This window comes from Beta vulgaris, chromosome 5, assembly GCF_026745355.1.
Source record: "Beta vulgaris subsp. vulgaris cultivar EL10 chromosome 5, EL10.2, whole genome shotgun sequence".
Lineage (NCBI taxonomy): Eukaryota > Viridiplantae > Streptophyta > Magnoliopsida > Caryophyllales > Amaranthaceae > Beta > Beta vulgaris.
In genome coordinates, this window is record NC_079206.1 from 66,847,684 (window position 1) to 66,864,328 (window position 16,645).

Below are 16,645 nucleotides of genomic sequence, written 5' to 3' on the forward strand. Positions count from 1 at the left end.
TCAAACTATTTTAGATTGTATAAATGGATGATAATTGAAAAAAAAAAACATCTAAATTACTTTCTCCGATTTAAAATAAATAAAACACTTGTCATTTTACACCGTTTCAAAATAAATGAAACATTTTGGTTGGAGTCCCAAGAATAGTTTAATACTCTATCACGCCTCTTCACGTAAGAGCCAATTCGGCTTGAAGTGTGGGTGCAATACACGTCTCTTTCATACCTGGCACTAAATAATATTCCACTTAGAAAAGAGGGGGTGGATGAGAGTTGAACCCGTGATCTTTATGTTACGATGGCTCTGATACCATGTCAAAGGACCAGCTCAACCAAAAACTTAAGCTGATGGTTGGAGTCCAAAGAATAGTTTAATACTCTATCAATATTCACTTCGTTCTATTTTTCTCCTTTCATAAATCTTCGTGTCAAGACCCTACATTTCATTTAAAACAGAACGAAGGAAGTATGTAAATAAATCCTTTATTTGAAAAATCATTTAGCCGTTTTATGAAATCTTGAAAATGGCGAAGAAATGGCCAGCTTATATAAGATTGTCATAGGTTGATAAAAAGGTGAGAAAGAGAAAAAATTAGTAAGAATTATAGTAAATTATATTGAAATGTGCAAGTTGTGGAGTTAGAATAATATAAAAACATTCTAAGTTTAGTAGTAAAAACATTATGATTGGCTTAAATCTGATTGCAATCACATGAGTTCTGGCATACTTTGTATGGACCTTTGACAATTAATCCACTATTAAACGTGCAAGCTAGCTAATGCCATGATAAATTTGTTTGATATATAATGGATTTGAGTATCTTATACATGTACAAAAATTCTATGGGTTTAATGTTTAAAAAGATGAAAAAGTTGCTTATTTAATTATCTATAAAAGTAATAGAATTACATATTTTATTTCCCGAAAATATCAGATTAAGGTAATTCTTTGTCTAAATAATTATAAGTTGTCGATATTTTCACGAAATTATATTTTCCCATCTAAGAGGCTATCATTTTCTAGTTGCGGAAGACATTAATATGGAGATAAATTCGCTTTCTGAAATTTTATATGGTCCATGAAAATTAGAATTATTGGCTCGTAAGATTTGAAATATTTTTTCTAATATGATAATTTTTTATCACATGTTCTAATATGAAAATAAATTCCTAATAATGTATTTACAAAGGTTCAGGTAAATAAATTGGGCTTACACTTGGATTGGATGGGCTTTTATAAGATCTCAAACTGTAAAATTTTAAAGAAATGATCTTTATCGAGCCCACCAAATTGTTCAGTCTTTTACAAAGTAATTAAACAACAACAGAGTATCTTTTAAGTGTCTCTTGAATCAAAATCTTTTTGACACCTGATTTTGACAGCTTTTTACCAATTAATTATAGGCTTAATTAATCTCCATTTGCTTAATTTGATGCTTAATTTTGCTCTTTTGCACGTAGTAATGTTTATGATAAAAAAAAGTGGTATTGCTTTTGGCTAAATCACACAGATGAGAACAATTAAATGGAACTAAAACAATTGCTAATGGACAAATATTGTTGTGTTAGGCTAATGATCCTGTAACAAGAAACTCAGGCCTAGTTGTACTGAACAAGAGCCTTAAAAGAAAAGCAATGCTAAAGTGAATGAATTTTTTATTTATCATTGCGATAAATTTGAGTCAAGAATAATTGTATTTACGTAGTTTAAATCCCGTTACACATTAGATATGGTCGTAATTCATTATAATAGTTGGAGCTGAAGGACTGCAACGAAATGAATGTGCGATAATAAAAGTTGATACATGTGTCGGGCTTAAATCCTAAACTTAGGCTCTGTTCAATTAAACTTATTTTTACTTATTTTAGGAACAATAAGTTTAAATAAGATAAGATAAATTTAATAATACAAACATCATCAAGTTTAATAAGTTTTTATAAAATATAATAAGATAAATTTAGATAAAAATTAAAAAAAAGAAATTCAAATAAGATAAAATTAAATAAGTCAAAATAAGTAGAATAGAACGGACCTTTAAAATTAACATGAGAGGGACGAATGTGACTCTTGAGCTACCTATAGACATCATTTTTGACAATCATTTAAAGTTCATAAAATGTTCTTTGGTAAATTGGCATGAGCCCAACCTGGCTAGGCCCACTCAGGACATAAGGCTCAGTGGCACAAGATGTCATGACAACCAAAAAAATTGGGTGACAAAAGAATGGAAGCAATATTACCCTTTTTCATGTCACCATCAAAAAATCGTATAAAACAAAAATATCGTTATCATGTAATGTGTTATTATTAATTTACAAAACGTATTGGATGGACCGCACAATAATGTATTTTGTATTCAAACTGACTTTATCACACAAAAATTAATTATAATTTAGAAATATACTAGTCATATCATATGAAAACTAACTATATTGAAAATTTGACTATATAATACAAAAATTAAGTATATAAAAAGTGACTATATCAAATAAAACTGAATATACCCTATGGTTTCTAGTGCACAACGAGTTATATTATATAGATATTTAGCAGTATGAAGCTTTTTGCTTTCCAATTAAGCTGTTTTGGATTAGTTCAGTGTTTGTTATGAAATTTGTAAATTTTGAGTTATATAGTCCTAAGAACAACTATCAAATTTAGCTTCTAAGTTTCTCCTTCATACAACCATACTTGATTTTCAGTTTCGGTTTTCGTAAAAACCGTAGCAGCAGTTGATTGTAACGTTCTGGCCCGCATCTTATTGTAAGTTGATAGCTCGAACAGTCCCGTTTTTTCCCTTTCTAGTTAGAAATGTCATAGAGCATAGTTCATCTAAATTCTAAATTATTGAAACAATCAAGGAGGAGGGACCTTCTTACTCTTCTTCTTGGCATTAGTCTTCGCAAGGGCCTCGCAAATCTCCCTCTTTCGTTTAGCGTTATTATTCAAGATATTGTTATTGTTTTCGTTGTTGTCGTTATTGTTGTTGCCACCCATACTTGCTGCAGGCTTCCCCTGAGCTTGCAGCGCGTCTTGTAGAAAGATTTTTAGCCTCCACAGTGTGGTTTCACTCTGCAATCAAAAGCCACATCATATCAAAAAATTATTTGACAGTAATATGGAGCTGGGACGGGCCTGGCACAGGCAAAGTAAAGTCGTGCTCGTGAAATTTTTCCTAAAACAAGGGGCCGTGCACAGTCCAGCTCACGTGTCGTGCTGGCGGCCCCCCTTAAGCATTATATGCATATTTTTTGGTTCATAATGAGTGGGCTACTTGTGTTGATTTCAAAAATGATGTCCATAAACAGCCCACCATGTCTCTCGTGCTCTGTCAGTCTAGTAGTTTGCTCGTGCCAGCCCATGCATGTTCAGCTCTAGATGCTAGGATGTGGACGAGCTATATATGCCAAGCAAACTGGTAAGTAAAAGACTACCTGAGCGTCTATGTCAAGGTCCACCTCTTCAGAATTAGCTACAAATCCGGGATTGCCTTGTGCAACAATATCTAGTGCTCTACTGAGGTCGTCGGTGGAGAGCCGCGTAAGGGCTGTGCCAAGCTGCCTTTTTTCTTCAGTTGACATTTTCCTGATATTTGATAAACAAAATTCAGTCTCCAAAGTAATAAACAAAGATAAGTATAATGCTATACATAGAAGAGCAATCATCACTTGCCTGCACTTTTGAACCAGCTGTTCCCTAAGTTCTTCTAGGCGCATATCGGCCTCGAAAAGCTGACAATTTCAGGTTAGGCGGTTAAAGACAGTGAAGTATAAAGTTCAATACAACAAAGTGCAAACAGGAAACAAAATTCTCCTTTTTTCTTTCCTTCAAAGCATACTATAGTGTGGTATATACTATTATGAAGTACAAAAAATGCATAAAACCTTGCCTAAAAGGAAAATGGTTGAGATATACATGAGACATGTACCCCTGATAAGCTTTCATGTGAAAAATAAAAATAAACTACATCTTTACTTGATCCTAAGCCAAAAGCAGAGATCAATCATTACATAGACAAAGTTAATAACACGGGAGAGTCGGAGATTTTCAAATATATTATGATAATCATATTATAGACTGGAAAAAAGTAGTGATGGTCGTACAAAGTAATCATGTAACCATCAAAACAGAGGTTTTGGTGATTATTTAGCTGCACTTGATATGGAGGTCATGAAATCTGAAGGTAGTTTTGGAGATCTGTGACAAAATAGTAGGAAGTTTGAAAGAAATCTCCAGAAATGGCTATTACAACTTTAGAAGGCGTGTCGCGATTATTGAACCACCTAAATCACACCTATTAACAGCATGTGGCTGCTAACTAGCTAACATAGAAGTATAAAGGTGTACCACACCTATATATTTAGACCAAAGGTACGGTAAGTTAGCCCAACCCTTATCATTTCCATTATAAATATTATCTAGAGGACATAATAGAACATGCAGGGTTTCTCTCCACTCTAAACCCAAATCACCATAACTAACATGGTGGTTAAAACATTTCCGTAGCCCCCATGGTAGTTGGAATATTATGGATCCCCGTATGATATCTTCTCCATACCATAAAAATGAATAACCATATTATGAAAAGCTCCAGCACAATATAGTATTAAGTTTTAAGGGTCCCCATACGAGAACACTATAACATTCAATTTCATCAAGGAACGAATTACTTTCCACCTGCTTTTTTTCTTAAACAAAAAGCTGAGTCTTTGAGAAAAGCAAGAGAACGAAGGTTAATAGAAAATATCGAATTTCATCAAATTAAAAAGCAGCCAATACCAGTGGACATGGTTAGCAACCTTTCTAATTGGGTTGTTTGAAATGAAAAAAATCAAGGTAGGGGTTTTACCCAAATTAAAGTTTTCCATAAAGGAAACAATTGTTAAAGATAATCTAAATGTTCCAGAAAACAAAGGTCAAACACAGCCCAAAAAAAAAGCACACCTCATTGCTTACATCCCTTGCAATTTTGGCATAAGTAGCCTCTTGAGCTAGCTGCATACTTAGCTGTGCCTCAGCATCCTCTTCTTCTCGCCTCTTTTCCTACAAAAGGAACCTGCTTGTCACACAACTGCGCACACACAAATAAATGGTTTTATAATCAGCTGGAATCTTACCTCTTCTGTGACTTTAGGCAAGAACTGTAGCCACTTCTCTTCAAATTTTGCCAACAACGTTTTTGCCATGACATGGAAATCATTTTTTTCATCATTATATTTCATTGCATTCTTAAAAACCAACCTCACATCTGCACAAATCTCCCGAACATGTTTATAGGCAGTCATATCCTTAGCTTCCATTTGTTTCTTTATCGTATTGAAATCCATAGGTTTCTCAATAATCTGATAGAAAGAGAAGCACGCTTGAGAACAAAGCAAATATCAGCAGCCAAGTAACTCAAACAGGTTACACTCATTCCTTAAATGAATCAGTATCATTGTCCATCAATCTGACTATATTTTGCCTTACATAGAATTCACATAACATAGTCAAGGAGAGAACGTGAATAGTGGAAAAGTCAAACCGTGTCAAGTATATTGAAACGAAGGAAGTAATTAATTTTTTTGAAAGAATATACTCCTAATAAAGAACCTTCGAAAGAAGATCTAACCATATACTACCTCCGTCCCAAATTAATTGCCATAATCTATTCACAAGAATGTAAGAAGGTACAAAAAGTAGAGAGAAAGAATTGGGTGGTAGTTGTAGGGTTCAACTACAGAGAAAAAGTAGAGAAAAAATTATTGCCAAAACGAGAGTTGCAAATAAATTGGAAAAACCAAAAAAGAAATCTGTGGCAATTAATTTGGGATGAGTATTAGAACATTTAACAATATCTATGGACAACAGTATCAAAATTTTGAACAAAAAAGCTTATTTCAAGGCCTACGAGGTAGATTTTTGCATAGAATCAAATGAAGAAGATCATATAAGTAAAAACCTGAATGTTATATTAAACATAAAGAGAAAGAATTGAATATTACCTCATAGTAATCATGCAAACCAAGGCCTTTAACATCTACAGGATCCATAAAAGGCCATGCCCACTTGTGTTGTGTGATCTAAAAAGAAAAGAGAAGAAATGCGGATTACGATAAGTATTGAAATTATGATTGCATATACTGGTGGCAATAGTTCGAAAAACATATGAACAAAAGTAACCTCCAGCACAGCCATTGGTAGCGTTTGAGGAGGTCCATGTGTACAAGCAGAGCACTAAAATTTTCTAGACTAAAGGAGAGGCTATTTTCCAGAGAAACCGCAACATACATTTTACAAAAAAGGAAGTAACTTGCAACACAACGAAGAAAATGTAACCACATAACCCCGTATAGTATACTTGATACTTACAAAAATTAACAAATTACGGTTTATAGAGCCATCATCTACAAACTTTGCCAAGTTTGCAGTGCATTATCAACATCATGAAAAGCTAGCAAAAACCAAAAAATGGAAGACAAAAAATAAAGATATAAAAACATATTAACAATAGTATTTCAAGACACAAGTAGGAAACTGTTTCCAACTTTAAAATAATATCTTGAACAATTAGTCATAGACATAGTTACATAAATCAAATAGCCACCTGATGAAATATTTTGCCGAATTGGCGTATCAGCTCCTGCATTCTCTTTGAGGCAGCTGCTTCCCTGCTAGCTGCATCCTGCTGCTGCTTTTTAATGTGAGCAACATGTCTCTCTTTATCCTTGTCTTTGTCCTTAGAAGCAGAGCCACCTTTCGAGCTGTTTGCTTGCTTTTTATTGTTGCTCAAGTAGAACTGTTCGATGTCCTGTACTTTTTTCTCTATCTGCATGTAAAGAAATGTCATGTCACTACCGGAGTTGCTACTGCTTTCCAAGTAAGTGAGGGAGCCCTCAAAAGGCACCCGAATGTTTACAAGTAAGCTAGTTAACAAAAAATCTTCTTTAAAGGGCTAAAAGCGAGTAGTTCGTACTTGATGAGTCATTCTATCTCATATAGACATAAATAGAAAGGGACAATACAAAGAAAAACAACAGAAGTGTGAAAGTCGCTGACTTGCAACCACACAAGCAGGCTCATTGAGTAATTCACGAGAAATACATATAGCAGCCAAAATCTTACTGGATCAATCTACAACTGCATTTTATTTTACTAGTCATTTATGAAACTCTAAGACCTAAGGCAAATCATTTCTAGTTTCCTTTCATTTCTGGAGTTCTACGTAAGGCAAATACTATACTCAGTTTATGTATACACTATGAATCTAAAAAGTAGCAAATCGAACCCTTAACTCTTATCAATTGTGAAATTAATTCTGGAGTTCGATATAGGGCAAATACAACTGCTCAGTTCATGTATACAATATGAATCGGGAAAGTAGGAAATCGAACCCTTAACTCTTATCAATCGTGAAATTGAAACCCTTAGCTTATAATTGTAGCAATTAAGCCCCACCTACTTTTCCGACGAACCCACCGGCAATTGTTGACATTGGTGTATCTAGAAATATATTCAATTAACTGTTTACAATCATCAACACAATGCAAGCTTAATACATAGTTTCACGAGTTTTTCTTTTTAAGAGATCCATTTTTCCCAGAACGAAACTTGCTCTTCGTTTCCATGGATGATATAAGAACTCTCCTCTCTCCCTCATGCAATATCAAATCTATCTTATTGTGTTATGAGTGAGAATGTAACAGACTATCATGAATAACTAGTTGAAATTGAAATGAATCAGCCATCGCTGCCAAAACAACAAACCCCTTTAATTTGCTTCAAGAATCAACAAAAGGGAATAAGGTGTTTGCACTTATTATTTTAGCATCAACGCCACACATGATATCATCCAACTTAAGAAAAAGGCGTAACATACTCTTACCCAGATATCTGAAAACCTAATGCCTAATTGTTGATTAAAATTTGTATGAAGCAGCCCAACCTTTCAACAAACTTCCACTAACTTCCTTGTATACAAGCTTCATCCCCCGGGCAATTCCACTTTCCTATTTTCTTGGCCCTTATGGAGAATATCCCTCAAAAAAAAGCATGTATGGGGAATATGAAGAAAAAAAAAATTGAAGATTGATGGGCTTGAAATATTATGATGAGGAGAAAGTTAATTTAAAGGCCAAGATCAGCGTCAAAGAACTCAAAAGATGACCCCTCAAAAATAAAAAAAAAAACTCAGAAGATGAATTCCCCCACTTTACTAGAATGCCAGGTATATGCAGGGAAAAAAAAAAAAAAAACGCGTTTGCGGGAACGGCTTGTAACGCGGAAATAGAACGTTTCGAGGCCGACGCGGCGTGAATTTTTTTAAAGAATTCACATTAACATGTTTTAACCTTATTTGCATTTTTTTAGTTTATAAAGCATTCTTACAACATGATATAATCAAATCTAATAAAATATCATGTTTTCTCAACTATATAATTAAATCGTATTTGGCCAATGTTTGAAAAGAACAGATGTAACGAGGATAAAAGCGTTCTATCGCGGCGAGTTCGCATTACGGAACAGACAACGCAGTGAGAAGTATGTGAATTTTATTATGGCGTTCCTTAACGGGATTTCGCGGAATGGCAAATTCAAAATCCGTTACAGAATGACCGTTCTATAACGGAACAGGAGAGTTTTAATTCCCTGATATTACGGGTATGTATTTCGTATACCATAGTATGTGTAATATGAGTATGCAACAAATCTGATACTTCTTAATTATTTAACTATGCCATATTCGCAATTTCCGGTGGAATCTGGCTAGAATAGTAGGTTGGGGCTTAATTTCACTAAAGAAAATAATTAAGGAGCATAAATGCCACACTTATAACTTATAAGTTGAGGGGCTTAATTTCACGATTGTCAGGAGATTAGGTTTAATTTGCTATATTCACCCAATATGAATATGCAGGAACAAGAAAGGTAAGAAGTCATAACTTTGACTTCGTAAGGCTGGCACGCACACTTTAAGGGAAAAAAGAGGATGGATTCTGCAAACTCTAAATTTGAAGTATTGTGAGTTAGTCATACTGCTTTTCAGTGTTCCGCTATTCTGCGATGGAAACAGAATTCCATACTTCATGGGAAAGAAACAATCCTCAACTGCAAGTGGGGATCAAGTCAACAGTGCAGCTAATGGAGCAAAAAATTCACACTTTATGCTAGCATTCATGATTCACCCCAAGGCCTCCACATTTAGATAACTAGAGCCAAGTACCACCATCAATTTGTTACAGCCATTCTGATACAGTGTAGCCATTGCAGCAAGTATGCAGACAACTAGCCCCTCAATTTGCGTCTAACAACCTTACAAGTTAAAATCATTGGTGTATAAAGAGAATTCTTAACAAAATATGAAGCATATCTTTATTAATTGCAACATTTCCCTTATTTAGAATTTCACATTAATTGCAAAATTACTTATTTGATAACAAGTTCGTTCTATCTCTTCCCTCCTCACATGGGTCCTTATTATTTCTATCTTTCTTCTCTTCACATGGTCTCCATAAACAGTGTGGCATGACTATATGTTGCAATTGATATGGAACGGAGGAAGTATGACCATTTTTTTAACCGAAGAAATTTCCTTGACAGATTATATACCCAACGTAAGTTTGACTTACAGCTGATTGGTCAAGTCAGCTGATCAGACAGCTGGAGTTTGGGAATGGGAGTTCTAAACATGTATTCAGTACCTCCATAACGTGTTTACAGAGGAAGTTAAAAAAAGTCAGGCTCTGACCTGAGGCTGCATAGGAGAATTAGATGTATGCAACCTTTATTGTGCACCTCTCTGGCTTTACCTTGTGGCTCGTAACCCTGTGATAACAACTTAAGCGGAAGGGGTATAAAAACATGTTATGATTTATAAATAATCCCGAATGAAATTCAGGGTAAGGTGTCTCCATAGGAAACATGGGGTTTGCTTAATTATTTTATCCCTCGTATCAAGTCTCTAAAAAAAAACATGCTTTTTTTTTCCTTCACCGTGTACCAAGCATAATTTGAAGCACTAACATGCTCATTTAACCTAGTAAAGAATTTCCAGATTACACTAAGACTTGTTATTCTCATAGTAACACCACATTAGAAACCCAAAGTTAACTGTTTCTCTTAACTATTAGAAATGCTTAGGAATATGGATGTCATCTAGCTTAGTTGGTAAAGTCTTGTGGGTGTGGTACCCGAGACTTAGGACCGAATCCCGTCTACAACACTGAGTTTAGTCGCTAATTTTACACCCAAAAAGAAAATGATTAGAAAGATCCCCTCAAATAGCCTTTCCCCCAAAAAACTACTCAAAACAACCCCATACTCTCCTCCAACCCAATTTTCCCCTCATAAGTCATACGTCCCGGCTATAAATCAGGAACACCTCCTAATTCCTCACTGTATCTTCAGAGTTATAACTCTTACAACTTTTTCTATAATAGATCAACTCAATAAGTAACCAATCTTGTGTTATCAATTCTTGCATTCTTGAAGTAAAACAACTAAACAAACCTCTAAACAACAATTTGACAAACAAATCAATATTATTTTTGCCAAAATGAGACATACATTAGGCAAATAAATCACCAAAATTCCGATTTCGGAAACAAACTCACCTTACTAACTTGTGACAACACTGCACCAATACGATGCTTGTAATCATCCACCCCACCAGCACCACCAGCACCCATTATCTCAATTCTCAATTCACACCCTTCATCAAAAATTAACAGGCCAACACAATTATCAGAAAATTACAAAGAAAAAAAATGACAATTTGACAAAATCCCACATCAAATTCAAAGTCTTTTCAAACATCTTAGTAACTTACACTATCAAAACTTCAAAATTAAACACAAAACACACCAAACTAATTCCAAATTTACAAACCCAGAACAAACTGAAAGTAACCCAATTCAACAAAGAAAAAAAATTGACAATTTGACAAAATCCCACATCAAATTCAAAGTCTTTTCAAAAATCTTACTAACTTACACTATCAAAAACTTCAAAATTAAACACAAAACACACCAAAATAATTCCAAATTTACACACCCAGAACAAACTGAAAGTAACCCAATTCAACAAAATGAAAATTGATCAAAACACATAACAAATTATATCAAGAAAAGAAAAGAATCAATCTTTCAAAAAGTAAGTACAGTAACTAAAAGTTCTTGAGAACATACCAACTTTTGAAGGTGAATTTGAGCAACAGTTTTAAACTGAAAGTTGAGGAGAGATAAAGTTAATTGAAAGTGTTCAAGCCTTGTTGTTCTTCTGCAAATATAAGTATTAACGGCGGCAAACAAAACACTTTCTACTTCCTTATTTTTCGCTCAAGTGATTTATTTATCTTCTTGCTTATAATTATCTTCTTGTTTGTAATAATAAGTAGATGAATATGATAAAATTTGTAATTTATATACCGTTACATGATACATGGGCTTTGTTTTTTTATATTTTTATCTACTACGATTAGAGTTATGATAAGTATATCATATTTCTATCGAATTTAGACTCTATTCTCTATGATATCTTATCTTTTAGTACTTATTTCTCTTCTGTTCGTTGATCTCATGTTAAGCGTGATAGTAATTTTGTTGCCCATCATTTAGCTAAGCTAGTTTCTTTTGGGGTTGAACCGTTTTGGGAAAACCACGTCCTTTGGAAATGGCGCCCTATGTATTTATGAACATTTTGTCCCTAAATTATTACTAGCTTTGTTTTTTCCCCTAATGAAAAATAAATATTAAAGTCTAAAACTCTAATATAATATACTTACTACTATAACTCTAATGACTATTATATAATCTTTTTATTTTTTTGGAACAATAGACTACCACATGACTTTTACTCGACTTGTCGTCTACCTTACTATGTTGTTGGTATTGATGGATAAATTTATCATATATCGGGGTTTAACATGTACATGATATACATAATACAAATTTTTGTTTATTAGGAGGATTTCAAATAAGTATTGAGTAAAATAATAACCTTAGTTCCCTCGAATAAAATATTAGCCTTAGGGCCTGTTCTCTTCGGCATAAAACAGCTGAACTGAACTGAACTGAACTGAATTGAACTGAACTGAATTGAACTGAATTGAACTGAATTGAACTGAACTGATCTGAACTGAACTGATCTGAACTGAACTGAACTGAATTGAACTGAACTGAACTGAAATGAATAGTGATATGTGAGAGTAAAAGTATTGTCAAGAGCTGAACTGAACTGAACTGAACTGATCTGATCTGAATTGAACTGAACTGAACTGAATTGAACTGAACTGAACTGAACTGAACTGAACTGAACTGAACTGAAAATAAGCTGGGGAGAACAAGCCCTTAATTCATTTTGGGAAAAAAAAATAACCTTGGTGTATCAAATGTAAACTATCCAAGTCAACATATGAGGTTATGAATGTGAAAAGTATATAATTGATGTTCTCTCAAATGAAAGTTATGATAGTTTTGTTTGGCAACTAATAGATACTTGGCCCTAGGGTAGGGATGGAAACCCGGTTCAATCAGGTTTTCAGCTTATACTCGAAATAAACGGATGAAAAGCGGGTGATGGATTCGGGTCGGATGCGGGTGAGATTTTATTCATCTGTCGCCCGACCCATCACCCATTAACATCCATTCATCATCCATATTGTCAATTACATAGGTTTATTTACTTATTTCATTAAATTTTCGGTTGAAAATTTTAAAAAACATATCACCCTCAGACCTCAGTGTATAGTTTTATGAGGTTCAAGACAGAAACCATGAGCGATCGAGGAGTGTTCGCTCCTAATTAATAAGGAGCATGAGCTCCTTAGTGAAATATCAATTTTTTTGCAATTTTTCGTATTTCACTTGGACTATTTTTTCTGATAAACAACAATAGCATTAAGATTAAATTGTCATGGCAAAAAGCACTATTACAATCCATAGATAATAAGTCCGGCAAAATTAGGGGGAGTGAGAAAATGGCTAATTACATTAAGAAAATCTATCCCATTTCTACATGATATGTGTGGGTTAATGCATCCGCAACTTGGTTCGCCTTCCTTCCTTCTAATGATTGTAAGGTTGGTTTCTTGGGAGTATACTTAGACTACGAAAATATATAAATGAGCACATTTCACTACTGCAAGTCGCAATAGCACCTATATATACATTATACGAGATTGGAGTATAACAATGAAAATATGTAATGATATGACTAGTAACAATGATTACACGATCTAATATGAAATCTCCATTGTTAATGCTTGACATTAACAAGTTCAATATCGAATATCACAGTTCCTAATGTCGAACCTTCTCCATTAGCAAGACGTGTGGGGTTGAAGATTGTAGTGAACAATCGTTGCCTATCAAAAAACTGTTGCATAATACAAAGATAAATTAGTACTTTCTCGGAAATCAAAACATCATCTAATAATCATATGGCATACAATGGCGGATTCAGAAATAATATTTAGTACGTTAAAAAACATTTTGATAAGTTTTATTAGGGTCAAGTGATAAGTTCTATAAAGAACAAATTGAAAAATCCAAAATTTATAAAGAAAAATTTCACTTTTTCATATTTAAGTGGGATCAAGAGACTCCACTTGGTCCTAATGTGACTCTGTCGCTGATCGATGGTATATATATAAATTAGCTAACAAGTTCATAAATCATAATCATATAATTATACGTAACAATTAGGATACATTCAAAAAAATTAAGTGATTATCGCATACATTGGGTGGTAAAGGTTCTTGGGTTGTGTTTTGATATCCTTGTGATGGTGGTATGATTACTCTTAGAATGCCACCTACTTTCATTGATCTTACTGCTGCTTCAATCCCTGAAATCACCTATGTGCATATTCATATATATTACATAGTAACATAGGAGTATTAAGCCATCGAGTTTCTAAATTTGTATACTTCATCCGACATGGAATAAGTGAAACGCTTCTCTTAACAAGTTTTCACATAAAATAGAGAATCGTTCCATTTATTTCAGAACGAAAGAAGTATAATACTTGGCATGAGCAAATAAATTCGGATTAAGTGAAAGATTAATTACATTGCTGGAGCCAAGGATGAAGAAGAATGGAATTGGTTCACCAGTTGAATCTTTGTGATCATATGTTGAATCAAAACGCCACCCTTGCTTTGCTGCTAACCTTCCATAGTAATGTATTGCTACCTTTGGACATTTTTATCAACAGTCAATTCACAAATTCATGTGCTATATTATAATTAGATCAAGGAAAACAATAAGGGTATAAATTTTCATATAAGATGTACAAAAAGTTAATTACGGATATTATTATTCTCTAAAGTTTATTTTTAATTTTTTCAACAAAATAATTTAAATAAGTTTTGAAATAGCCAAATATACTGGCTTATACACGCCTTTGGACATTCTTTGAATCTGAACGACAAACACTATAAGATGCATACTGGGGTCATATGAGGCCATTAGAAATCATATATTTTTATACCATTGAGGGAATATATAGTGACCTTTAGTAAGTGGAAGTGAAAAGATGCAAACATGTCGTAAAGGCCTTTTGAGGCGATGTAAGAGGGTCCTAACCACCATCACAATTCACAACTCACGAGGCATTTCTAGCTACTTGAAGAAATCATGATTTAAAAACATGGACAGACTTAGCAAAATCCGAAAATGACCCTGAAATAGCCAAATTTAAAGGCTACAATACACACTTTTAGACATTTCTTAGGGTGTGTTGCGATATTTATGAATGGAAGGCAAGTGTGAGGTTGGGCAGATATAAAATGAACTATAAACTATTTTTATGTAATGTAGAGGCTCATAACCATACAATTAGAATAATTTATGTCCTATATTCACCACTTTTAAAGGCTACAATATGTACTTATGAGTTATGAGACATGATCGAGGCCCTACAACAACACTTCAAGGATGCATCTTAAGGTCAGCATCCTAAGATCATATGAGACTATTTATAAACATTTTATAGGATTATAGTAAAGGTGATCATGGGCCGGGACGAGCCAAAATTCGGGCCAAATTGTTTGTGCCCAAAGCCCGCTATTTCGCGTCAAAATGAGCGGGATTTTTGGGCCAAAATCGGACCAGGCCATAAAAAAATAGACTAAAAAGTCATTTTTGACTTGCCCAAAGTAAAAATATCGAGCCCGGGCCAAAAATTCTGCCCAAAACCCACCCAAAATTCAGGCCGAGCTGAGTTGATCAGCTCTAGATCATAGGTGTTTCAATGATAATATTTGGAACTAGATTATATATAGCTATATTCACCAATTAATATATAGTGTATTGTTGTGTCTCATGCGATCACGCCTATAGTATAATATCATATAATGGGTTTTCAATAGTCGGTTGGTAGAAAATATTAAAATTTGACTTAGTCTTTTTCTCTTTAATTGTTTTTTTACTAATTGAAACACTACTTAATTAAACTAATTTCAACTAAAAGTTATCAATATTGACGAGTTCAAAGACAACATGTTCGTACCAGTTTGAAAATTTGAAAACAATTTAAAAAAATAAGGCGAAGAGAACATATTCTAAATCGAACCTGATCACCATCAACAGGGTTTGAACCAGTACCAACACGAAGTTCCAAGGCCTTAACACCACCAGAATTTGGTATCTCATAGAATTTAGCAATGGCATCACTTGAAATACTAGGAGTCAATGACAAAGAAGCACCAGAAAATGAGAAAAATGAAGCTAGGGATATAGTAGATATTACAATACAACTTGAGAGCAATAATCTTCTACTACTACTACTTGTTAGTTGTGTTACTAAAGAAGCACAAGAACAAGAACAAGAACAAGAACAAGTAGAAGTTATGGAGATTTTTGTTGAATGATTTGATTTTTGATGTAATGTTGAGGAATGAATGGTATGATGGCATGGTACATGGATGGTTATCATGGTTGTGAAGCCACATAATAAAAGTTCAACTCTCCATTATTATTTTTTTAGCTCTTTATCTTGTTCTTTAAATGGAAGGACAGGAATTAATCTTGTACCCCTTTATAATGTTTGGTGGATGTACGTGATTTTTCAACCACTAGATCATGATGAGAAGACATAAACAGTTAGAGTTTGTTTTGTAAGAGACCGCCTATTTTTAAATTAAAATTAGGCGATGGTAAGCTCAATATTAAAAAGAAAATTAGCCCAATAATGACTAAGTTAATTTTTTTCGATGACTAGTTTAAACCATTTAATTACTAGGTTTACTTTTATATTAAAATTAGACCGTTACTTTTAATAATTTTTGAAACCATTATTCCATTTCTTTTTTTAATTTTCAACTAACACTTGACTAATAAAAAATCTTGCTTAATGCAATTGTAATCTAACTAGGATACATAACAAAATCCCCCCAAATTCTCTCTTTGGCTGATCTTGATATTTCTTAATGATTTGGTTCCGTTTTTATTCCTCAAATAAGGATACCTAACAAATTATATCCACAACGTTTCACATTAAAATTAGGAAATTACCATACTTCCTCCTTATAGTTTGTTTGGTTTTTTTTGTAAGTAAAGAAAAGGAAGAGAAGATATAAGTTTTCAATATTCGATTGTGTATAAGGAAAACTATTCTAATATTTAGTTAGGAAGCGTGCTAAATTATACTCGTTTTTTTATTAGTA

General features: G+C 33.6%; 2 protein-coding genes across 2 annotated transcripts; both read right to left on the bottom strand.

Moving 5' to 3' along the window:
* Positions 1 to 2,415: 2,415 nt before the first annotated feature.
* Positions 2,416 to 11,364, bottom strand: LOC104894748 (transcription factor GTE1). Its single transcript, XM_010681055.3, has 9 exons — positions 11,166 to 11,364; positions 10,593 to 10,690; positions 6,587 to 6,808; positions 5,985 to 6,062; positions 5,118 to 5,342; positions 4,945 to 5,043; positions 3,673 to 3,731; positions 3,435 to 3,585; positions 2,416 to 3,072 (listed from the first exon to the last, which is right to left on the bottom strand). Exons 2-9 carry the CDS (start codon positions 10,665 to 10,667, stop codon positions 2,857 to 2,859), a joined length of 1,125 nt encoding a protein of 374 aa, XP_010679357.1. The 5' UTR covers positions 10,668 to 10,690; positions 11,166 to 11,364; the 3' UTR covers positions 2,416 to 2,856.
* A 1,711-nt stretch (positions 11,365 to 13,075) lies between these two features.
* LOC104894749 (peptidyl-prolyl cis-trans isomerase FKBP17-1, chloroplastic) lies at positions 13,076 to 15,988 on the bottom strand. Its single transcript, XM_010681056.4, has 4 exons — positions 15,553 to 15,988; positions 14,049 to 14,171; positions 13,718 to 13,834; positions 13,076 to 13,353 (listed from the first exon to the last, which is right to left on the bottom strand). Exons 1-4 carry the CDS (start codon positions 15,913 to 15,915, stop codon positions 13,234 to 13,236), a joined length of 723 nt encoding a protein of 240 aa, XP_010679358.2. The 5' UTR covers positions 15,916 to 15,988; the 3' UTR covers positions 13,076 to 13,233.
* Positions 15,989 to 16,645: the final 657 nt, after the last annotated feature.